This window comes from Salvia hispanica, chromosome 3 (assembly GCF_023119035.1).
Source record: "Salvia hispanica cultivar TCC Black 2014 chromosome 3, UniMelb_Shisp_WGS_1.0, whole genome shotgun sequence".
NCBI classification, from domain to species: Eukaryota; Viridiplantae; Streptophyta; class Magnoliopsida; order Lamiales; family Lamiaceae; genus Salvia; species Salvia hispanica.
The window spans coordinates 7,031,575-7,042,630 of NC_062967.1; the positions used below are offsets into that span (position 1 = coordinate 7,031,575).

The 11,056-nt window shown below is 35.7% G+C and overlaps 1 protein-coding gene across 8 annotated transcripts; it reads right to left on the minus strand.

The window, feature by feature from the left end:
- Nucleotides 1–595: 595 nt before the first annotated feature.
- On the minus strand, nucleotides 596–10,505 carry LOC125213944 (serine/threonine-protein kinase BLUS1-like). Of its 8 annotated transcripts, none has more exons than XM_048114759.1 (24): nucleotides 10,339–10,505; nucleotides 10,115–10,229; nucleotides 9,875–9,998; nucleotides 9,437–9,615; nucleotides 9,001–9,316; nucleotides 6,718–6,972; nucleotides 6,230–6,354; nucleotides 6,065–6,109; nucleotides 5,904–5,985; nucleotides 5,752–5,820; nucleotides 5,513–5,683; nucleotides 5,348–5,413; nucleotides 4,101–4,169; nucleotides 3,898–4,017; nucleotides 3,690–3,763; nucleotides 2,949–3,197; nucleotides 2,291–2,382; nucleotides 2,113–2,177; nucleotides 1,585–1,707; nucleotides 1,470–1,512; nucleotides 1,281–1,321; nucleotides 1,148–1,206; nucleotides 1,013–1,064; nucleotides 596–927 (listed from the first exon to the last, which is right to left on the minus strand). In XM_048114759.1, exons 5-24 carry the CDS (start codon nucleotides 9,166–9,168, stop codon nucleotides 877–879), a joined length of 2,019 nt encoding a protein of 672 aa, XP_047970716.1. In that variant the 5' UTR covers nucleotides 9,169–9,316; nucleotides 9,437–9,615; nucleotides 9,875–9,998; nucleotides 10,115–10,229; nucleotides 10,339–10,505; the 3' UTR covers nucleotides 596–876. The 8 variants fall into 8 exon arrangements, with proteins under 8 accessions (XP_047970716.1, XP_047970711.1, XP_047970715.1 ...); XM_048114754.1 differs by having other exon boundaries at nucleotides 2,101–2,177; nucleotides 10,115–10,216; nucleotides 10,339–10,502; XM_048114758.1 differs by having other exon boundaries at nucleotides 2,101–2,177; nucleotides 9,001–9,310; nucleotides 10,339–10,502.
- Between the last annotated feature and the right edge of the window lie 551 nt (nucleotides 10,506–11,056).

Consider the following 11,056-nt stretch of genomic DNA (forward strand, 5'->3'; position numbering starts at 1 on the left):
GATTTCAAGTTGTCAAACACGAAAATATCAGTACGTGGAACAATTGGAAGTATATTTTATGTTGATTCTTAGATTTTAATTTGAAGAATTGAACATACTCGCTATACGTATAAGTTTATATTCATATAGGTAATAGGTTGATAGGATAAAATTATTAAGTTGCACGTCCCCTTCTGAGTCCTTGTCAGTTGAAACTTGAAAGAGAAAAAGGGCCTCCGTGGCCCCAAGTCTGTATGGATGCGTTACACAATAATTTGTATTCCAAAATTATTAAACAATCTTATATTGATATCTTATCCTAAAATTAATACTCATTCAAAATTTCCGAATATTATGCTGTAGTACAACGATTCCGAGTACAATAACCATGTGTTCCTACTGTGTGAAACAGGAAGGACACTAATCAAGAACATTAAGTTCAAGTTGCAGTCATTCGGTCAAGTTTCTGGACGATATTATCGATTGAACCCAACCGAAACACCTCTGTACATTTAAATCATTGTTCTATTTTTAACTTCCAACCTTTAAATTTTCACCAAAGCATTGTGTAAAGATTAAAAAAATGAAATAAAATAGCATGCAGCAGCGGTACAACTAGGCGCCATAACAATTATTCTCAATATTGGATCAAATTAATTAATTACAATAATGGAACAACGATTTGAAATACCACAACACATGCCACTCGCAACTGGTAATACCAACACTACTAGTATTCACACTATGCTGCACAAATCACATATCCCCACAACAAAATTATGAGATGCCAAGAGCTCCTCCTCCTTTGCAGGAACAGATCAAACATATTGCGAGAGGGGAATGTCGACGTCATCATCATAAATCATTTCACTGCCCTTTTCTCCTAGAAACTCCATATCATTGTACCTTGTCGTCTTGCTTGAGTACTGCGTTTAATTTTCTTTCCAACTGTAGATCGAAAGATAGAGCAGAGAGGTTGCATCAATCTGAATATCGGAAATAGCTATTCAGCATTTGCTATGCAAAGACAAACCTGAGAATTCTTCGCCTTTACTCTATGGAGCTCATCCACCACACTTCCAATGCTGAAATTTGAAACTCACTTTAGCGCAGAGATGATGATAAAATACAACACAACCCATTGGAATCCAGGAGTTTGATCTCATACCTTTGTTGCAACTGCATAATCTGAGTTTGCAACTCTCGCTCCTTAAGTGTCGGGTTTATCTGTAACAGTGGAAAAACAGAGTAAATATTATTTTTCTCAAGCATTACAACTCTATATATCAATGAATGGTTACCGGTGAAAGTGTTCCAGCTTCAGTTAGCTCAGTGCCATTACCTGCACAGAGCATATATCAGCTACTTTGAATAAACTCTGTACAACAACAGAGAGTGTATTGACAAAAGAGAATTGTATTGGGGGAGGATAAAATTTAGCCAGATGTAACTAGTACGCAATCAAAAGTTAAAATAGCATAAACGGTTACCAGAAGGTTGCTCCAACATCTTCATCAGTTTAAGTATCTCGTCCTGGCAAGATGAACGGAAATGTTACAGCAACAAATAATCAAAGAAGATCTGACTCAGTTAAGCAGTGCTTACTCTTTGTGCAGTGTTCTGCTGCAGGATGAATTGCAATGATGGAAGAATTAAAGCACCTGAATGGCTTGGTATTGTTGGGCTTGTTGAACCACCAGAGACTGGGCTTACCAAGTTCATTGAACCCTAAGTGAAGAGATAGGTATCCATCAAAAAAAAAATTGCAAACATCCACAATCCGTGTCATTATTCCAAAGCCACTTAAAAGCTGGGTGCAACTAGCAGCACACTTTTCATAGCCAATGCATGTAGAAAGTAGAGTTGATGCCCTTCACAGTGGTTTACAAGTTAAGTGAACTATGCAAACCAGTTAAGAAGACCCCCAACATTAAAGGGGGAAGCTTCTTACCTAAGGTTTACACCGTACAATAAAAAAAGTGTTCAAACAAAACAAACAAAAAAAGCAAAAACAAATAGAAGAGAAAGAAAAAACACAACAATGGTTGGAAAATGGCATATAGAGGGCCCATCTTGGCACCATCCATGCACATAATATAGTAATGAGCCCACAAATGGTACCTTGGGACTCACATCTGCTGATGTGACTTTGAAACGTCCTCTCCGTTCAACTATAGCACCTTCTGATGCATCCTCGCCTAAAACGGATGCATTAATATATTTGCAAGGATACATATGATTAAAAAAAGACAGAAAAAAAGAATGTCGAGTCCATATCAATCAGCAAACAATACAGCAGTCTACAAATTACCTGCATTAGGAATACTGAAATCTTTCTTGTGACGATACTGCAGTGGACCACTAGAATTCCGATCTACTTGAAATCTTGGTTGCAGATGATCTCTACATTATAATCAAAATTGAACTACTCAAAATGTTAAGTGACAATGCATTTAAGGAGAAATAAGATGATTTAGCTATATTTTCAACATGTATTTAATAAATATGCTTCCAATATCCTTAAGAATATATAGGAATGTTTCAGGATGCAGGACATTCCCATGTAGTAATCTTTTAGCAAATGGAGTAAATGCTGGAGAGCTAGAACCCCTAAGCAATTTGATGATTCCGGTTTTTAATGCGGAAGAGGGAAATGAAATTGATCTCACTCAAAGATATTAGTTGTCCACAGTTTCAATAGAGCTAAACTAAAAGTCATAGAAGAAATAGAAATTAGAGTGCGAAAATATTAGGCATCTTCAACAAAAGATGCATTTTACAAAAATTGGCTCCAGATAGTTGTGGAAGTATAAGAAGAGATTGCAGAACAGCTTAACAGAACTAGAGGCTTTTAGTGAAGAAAAATTTGAAGGGTAAAATACATTAGAGGCAACCAAAGTTCAATAACGGCAACTACCAAAATACAGGTGTTCAACTTTGTACTAGAATTACTGATAAAGAATATTTACCTATCCCCATTACCAATAAGTTTTCTTGGGGAAAGCACGTATTCCTGTAGCAGTGAGCCACTGGAAAATTTTCTGCGTCCTGCAATAGAAGAATGAGATGGATCCAAACCATCATCTGTTCCTGCTTCTCGATCCACAGCACTTGTAGATGACTGTTGTGGATTTTGCTGTTCAAAATCTGAAGGAACAGAATCTCTTGAAGTTGGACTAGTAGCAGCAATATCATCTTCACTAACATCAAAACAACCCCTGTATTGAACAAAAGGGAGTTGAACACCTCAAGCAAGAATTGACTGTCAATATTTACGGCCAAAACAAATTAATATGAGGAGATGAATGTTCTGAGTTGGTAATAAGTTGGTTTGAGCACATAGATGTCATACAAATAAAATACGTCAATTTAAAGATCCAACAAGAAAACCGAGCGATGCAAGCCATTAATATCTCTTAAATTTTGTTATAAGCACTGAAGCACTTGATAGAGGCCTAGATCAAGAAAACCAAGCCATTATTATACTTTCATCTTTCTTGCATAATCTTTTGGAACACTCTTTACAGCTAACAGAACACTCAAGATCACTGATAATAAAGATCAGATATTAGGACCATGCATCCCAAGATTCCCAACAAGAAGCGCTGTTAGCAATTACCCGTCCCTACCATACTGAGTCCTAAAGTTTAAACAAAATCATTCTTAAAGTACAGAAAGAAGAGCGGAGGTCAATAGATTTGATAGCATACTTCAGAGCCTGAAGAGGTTTCATTGGAAATGCAGCAAGAGAATCCTCCATATTAGGTAAATCATTGAGCTCATCCTAAGAAGATAGAAAACAAATATTTTTAAAAAGAAAATAACTACAAACATCAGAAAGAAAATGGACGGAGAAAATAAAAAAAATTAGAGCTGATATTACAAAATGAAAACCAGGAATCAGCACAGAAGCAATACCTCCAAGTTAGACACAGCTTTGGAATCACTATCCTTCTCAGAGAACAAACTTTCCTGACCATCAGCATACTTCCCACTAACACTTGCATCATCGGAGTTTGATACAAAATCATCTGGAATCTGCTAGCATCAAGAGATATTCAGAAGCTAGAATATGTAAGAATTCAAGCAATAAAACCAATTTATTAGAGGCTATGGCATACAAGGGCAGCTTGGTTCTTCAAATCATCCAAGTTGAAATTCCAGGCGCTGATTCCTCGAATGTACTCTTGCTGCATACAACAGCTCAAGATGAGGGATGGCTAGAATCATCATACAAGTGCATGATACTGTCATAAATGAAATTCACATTTCCAATAAATCGTATCATGTTGATCCTTGTTTTTTATAAGTAAAACTTGACACCAGAAGCAACTAGTCTGACATTATATGCGCATATCATAGCATGATGTCAAAGTCAAACATCCTGTGATCAGCCATCCATAAAACTACACTCAAATCTATGTAAATAAATTAAATTGCACATTATGTCTTCCTACCAATATCACCAACATTTTAATCTAGTAATTTTGCAGCCTAGTTCTTAAATATTCTACTCTACTGACTAGCTGATTAATGCACTCTTTTTAACAAAAAACCGTCAGAATACAAATTTCATAATGCAATATCAGCATCAAAAGCAGTCACTGACATGCGCTTCCACCAAACAACTAGTACCAATTTTCCTCATATCCAATGTTAATACTTTATTCATTCAAATTCAACAAGTACAACACATGCAGTTTTAACTTTAACGTTCTAAATTTCTAATAAGACAAAACACATTTAAAAGTCCTTGTATTTTTAGTTTTTTTTTTCAATACGTCCTCGTACCCTTTTTTTCTCACAAGATCCTTATTTAAAAAAATCTGACGAGATCATTAACTTTTCCTTTTATCTTAAGATTAAAATTCTTGATTTCTCCGGCAATTCCCTCTCACATATTAGTTGAGGATAAAAATATCATATCAAAATTACTAGATTTAAGAAAAAATGCCGCTGGAGAGAAGTAGAAAGAAGATTTAATCACAGTAGGAACATGAGAACAATCAAATGCCTCTTGATCATTAAAAAAAAGGGCCTTTCGTCTTTTAGATCATTAAAAAAAAGCCTCAATCTGGCTAATACCTTCAAGATTTAACTACAATGGGAAATGATAACATGGGCTCCATTTTAGAAGAACCATTTCTTGATTTAATCAGATTTTAAAGATGAAACAATAGCAGCTGTATAGTAGTAGATATGATGATGAATCCACACTTCTGTTTCGCAAAATGGATAGCCCATTGCTTATCAATTTCATAATTCAACCAAATGTCCCTAAACATTGTAATTAGGTTCTCAACATATTATAATATGCATATTTGTTCTAAGATAAATATGGAAAGATTAGGCACAGTTCATTCCTTACCTGCGATAGATGTTCCTTGTCCTCATATAGTGCCTTATTTTGCACCAGCATATCTGCTTCTTTTGCCTGTAATAGCAATCCTCGAAAAACATTCCAATAGTTAGACATAATTGTAATAAATGATATTGAAGGTAAACAAACGAGACAATAGAAAGCATGTTAGACCTTAAGCAGCCTAAAACGTTCTCCTAGAGGTGGCATGCCGGCAAGGATACCACGCTCCAAATATTCAATTGAGCGTGCATGTTTAAAGAAGGGATGCTTCAAAAGCTTTTCTGAGGTGGGGCGTTTTTTGGGATCCTTCACCAAGCAGGCAGCGACCATCTCTTTGAAAGACTGCTGACACTTGTATCTTAGCACTAAATAAAAGAACAGCACCAAGTATCTAGCACAAAAGGTTATACCTTAGAGAACCTCTTGTCCCTTTCGTAGTCCAGACCTGGAGGTGCATTTTGTAGCGTCATCAACAGAACCTGAATGTAGCATTATAAGACTGAATAATTCACCATATTTAACATGAGGAACAACGATTATAAGTATATAAATTATTACTAACCTTCATAGGTGGGTACTTGGAGAAAGGGGCATGACCATGAGCAAGTTCAAGTGCTGTGATTCCAAATGACCATATGTCTGCTCTATAAAATAAATCAACAAACAACTTGAGAAAGATAAAAGACAGTCAAGATGGATAAATAACCTTCTTTAGATACTCACTTGAAATCATAACCATGTAACTGCTGCATGACTTCGGGTGCCATCCTGTTACACAAAATACATATATACTTAGATATATAAAAAGGCTCAAAAAAATTTAAAAAAAAAATTGTTAGCCCCTGTAGAACATAATTGATAAAAATTTCATTCATAGAGATATTTTACCAGCAAGGTGTTCCAACAAAAGTATTACGTGTACGCTGACGATCACCAGTATCATACATGCATGCAGAGACTCCATAGTCTCCCAATTTAACAGCACCATTAGAATCAAGCAGTATGTTCCCTGACTGTGATATCATACCAAAAGAGATACATCAAGTCATTACAAATTCGGAATTGGCATAACTAAAGAAGGATTGTTTCTTCAAGCACATAATGCAAAAAAATCACATCACATGAGACTGTATTGGATGTGAAATACTAGTAAACATCCAAGCCAGATCAACTTATAGTATATTTAAAAGTAGCTTTAAATTTAAGAAGTCCTACTAGATAGCAGAGTGCAGTAATGATTCCAAGTGCAAAAGTAGATAATGGTTTTTAACTCAACAATTAAATCAAACATGAAATAAGAACATGCAAGGTTATTGACAAAATAGAACTATAGAAGCTAAATGAGGTAAACAAAGAGAGAGAAAAAGTTATCATACCTTCACATCTCTGTGGATATGTCCATGGCTGTGAAGGTACACAAGAGCTCTGAGGGTCTCACGTAATAATGTAGCAATAACAGGCTCCTCAAAACCTTCCGGATAAGATGATTTCATAATGTGTAGGCAAGATCCACCTGCCATGTAAGGCATAACAACCCATAGATTATGGCCAGCAGTGAATGAGCAGTGAGCCCGCAAGAGATTTGGATGGTCAATCAGAATCATGGTTTGCACCTCTCGCCGAATGCCATCCTATTATGATACAGGCAAACAGAAAAAAAAAATTGAAGATAAGGTCAATATGGGGGCATAATTAACTAGCAACAACTTGAAGTACCACTTTGCCAGTAAGATTCTTAAGGTAAGTTGGGGGAAGATTTAACCTGACCTTGACTCTAACAAAAAGGTCCAACCTTCAATTAATAACAATGAGGTAACAAACCTTTCCACAATTTTAACAAAGCAAACACTCGTCAACATTCTGGCACCATGAAGCTGAGATGACACACAAGATTCCTACATTTCATTTTGCTAAATGGTCACATTTTGTGTGGAAATAATAAAAATCTGAGCCCAATCAATGTGACGCTTTTAGGAAATGTCAGTGACAGGCATGGTCCCCTGGTGGTGGCAAAGCTTTACGTGATTCTAAAAGCAGTTGCAGATAAAAGTGGAGATGTACATGGGAACATAGAAACAATTGATCGGCATTCTTCTGTATTTTATCAACACTCTTAACTCTAGTCCTTCCACCATGAGTTTCATCGCCTTCATCAGCGTCTACATCGATAACAGATTTTCTAGCTTGCAGTAGAAATACCTGATGATGAAGTTTGTTCGAAATTCTTTAAGATCAATCCAAACCATTAGAACTGTTCAAAATCCAACTGTGGAAATGATGGAATAAGTTTCAATGTGTGACAAGAACTACTCAGGAGGATGGCGCACATTGTGTGACATCCTGATGGTGATAGGGCTGTGAACTCGCTGTAAACAGCAGCACATTGGCGAGAGTGGAAATCACTTTCCAGTGAATGTTAGGGAAACATAGGAATGGTTACAAAAGTAATGCATGATTGTTTGAACAAAAGGAAGAATCAACTTGAATGAAAAGGATTTGGAGAAGAGAGAATGGTAAACGGAGAAATGTAGGAAATGATGGTGTCACTATAGGTGGAAAGCATAACTTGTGTGTTGTGCAATAACTTTTTACTCCAGGCACAAACTTACAGCCATATTATTTTGATCTGCGTATGAATTACATGTAGGAGTCCAACATGCCAACTCGCATTATGGTGCCCAAACTACATTTGGGTGTTAAATTTGTTAAAATAGAGAAAGATCGCCAACACAACGTAAGTGGTTGACACTCAGTGCGATGCTGTGGAAGTGTCAAAGGTCATGTTAAAAAGCTTGTATTTTCATCATTTTATATAACTTAGACAACTATTAATTTGAATCATTTGATATTGATTGGACTTGGGCCTCGCAATCATTCATCAATTATCCAAAATAGATTCCAGTTGAAAATTAGTTACTTCCAAATTCCTTCTTTACTTCCAAATTCCTTCTTCTCAAATGCACTCCATCTATCGTTTTACCCCAAGTTGGCAACTTTCTTCTTATTTGCTGGAATAAATAACTCCGAACAACGATATATGATAACAAATTGAAAATATTTTCAATCCCAGATGGGGTCCCCACCAATCTAACCAGCTAATAACTCGATATCAATCACAGGCATCATACACTTACAAAATCAAACATGTAATCTTTAAAGCCATGTCATAAATCCTAAAAATATGCATTGACTTGTACTTAGATGTTTTTTGTATTTCCCATCTTATGGAATACCCTTTTAATTGAAAAGGGCTAGTAACCCAATGGAGTTAACGTAAGATTTCAGCTATTAGACAATTGTCTGAGATAGTGATGTTTTATGTAGAGCATGTCATATTTTTCCACAGACTCAAGCAAAAACTTATTCAAAGTTACAGAAAATTGCATTTCCTAGAATGAGAGATGCAGATACAGAAGATATATTCTCAGGCATTAAATATGTAACTTAAAAAAAAAAACTATGGAACTCATTTGAACATGGATAAACAACTAGGTCTTAGTTAAGCAGAAGAAAAAAGAAACAAGTGAAGCACTGAAAGTTTAAAAACATTATCAGGGAAGTAGTGATCATGGACCGAAAAGGCAACAGCCAACATGTTACGACATATTGGGATAGTATTCAATTTCAGACTAGAATAAGTTCACAAGAAAATGACGTACCAAGTCATTGTTGCACTTCTCAAGATCAAGAACCTTTATTGCAACAACCTCGTTAAGTGGAATACAAAGAGCTCTGTATACAGTAGCACTGACGCCCTCTCCAACTTCCTCATATAACTCATAATCTTGAGCATTAAGAGGAAATTTTTTGGCTGGTTCTTGAGACATGATTCCTTATACCAAAGTGAATAGTCTTCTACACATTGATGTCCCAACAAACATCGGCTGGATATACACAGAGAAGGCTGGTATTGAAACAATGTTGCCCTCCCACAAAACAACTTAACATTGGCCCTTGCCAACACAATATCTGCAGCTACAACAAATAAAAAAAAGACCCATTTGACTCGATGTTTATAGAAAAATCAGTCATCAATTGTTTTGTTCGACAGCCATGGAAATTTTTCAATATCACTAACAGAGACTCACCACATACCTGTAGATAAACAACATAGTTGTTTCTCAACACTTGTGAGAAAGTGAAAATCTATCCGCCTTATGAACAGAAAGCCGTTATAAATCAGATCATGTTACACACTTCTTATGAAACTTGAAATATGAAGTCAAGAACTTCAGTAAAGACTGCCAGACCAAACTCAGCAAAACTTCATATATCTGCAGAATTTAGATAATAAGTGTTAGGTGGATATCACATCATGCAGTTAGGTAACCAGGGAGATGAATATAAATGAAAATGCGTGACATTCATGCAATCCATATCAACTTTTCAAAATGAGTTCAATGAGTGTGAGTTACTTATTGTAATGTTATTACAAATCCTACTTCACATTGACTAACAATTCTGAAATAATTCTGTAGTTTAGGAAAAAATCCACTCTTCAGAATTAGTTGTCATCGCAGATGAAATCCACACCTTGTTGGGATCAAGTCACTGATTGTTGTCAAAATCATCAAAACAATGACTTCATAAACCCAAAATCCACGAAGCTTAAAACCTAGAGCTTGTACACCTAATCTCTGAGCGGCGAATCAAACAACTGCACTCGGTACAAATCCAGATCTTCTATCATCACATCACAACTAATCATATGCCACTACAAAATGTAACGAGATTGAAAAGGATAGCAATAAAAAATCGACATTTCCGAAGTACCATTCCAGAATGCAGAAACTCGAAACACATTCTCTCACAAAGCTACCAATCAAATCACAGCAACAACGTCTATCAACAACACAATTCAGCTTTGCGCCAGCACTGGATGTAAACTCTAGCATTCAAGCCAACAGATTAAAACGCGATAACAACACGCGCGAGCTAAAATCACAAAGCTAATCGGCATCAACCAAAAGAGCTGTAAATTGTCATTGCAGACTAACCTAGGGTTTCCAGGCCGGATAATCTCCGGAGGCGAAACGAAAAATCCAAAAACGACGGAAACAAAGACGCAGAGAGGAGAACAACGGCGTCGTTTAGTTTCGTCGTTTCGACTTCTCCGCCATAGACGTCGTCGAGAAAACCACCAATTGATATATAGAGATATATATATATATATATTTATATTGATATGTAAAACTCTTCCTGTCTCTACGGTTGAATGAATCTTCACCACGTAGTTTTATGGATGGTTGAATTCTAATCCAATTACTATTTCTTACAAAATCATGTCACCTATATTTAGTTACATTTATATATTAGGAGTATTTATCAAATCCAAGATTTTATTCTACATTTTTATCATGAATCGAATTGCTTCATTTTGGAAAAAATGGATAGGGATGAAAATAAATCTGTCATATTAATGCAACCATATTAATAAGGGATATCGTATTAAAAAGGGAAGCAACTTTTCTATTGGGAATTTGGGATATTTTTAATTATAAGGCAGAGCAAATTTTACATCACAATTTACTTTTTCAAGGAACATATTATATATATAAAGCTACAAATTTGCAAAATGATGTTTGTTCCTCTTTTTACTAATTTAGACAACTATGAAATGGACTCGTATCTTTATTTGGACCAAGTTATAAGTCTCTTGTTGTATTAAAATAAACGTATCTTTAACTCAAGGGATGTGGTCGAATGGCACGGGAC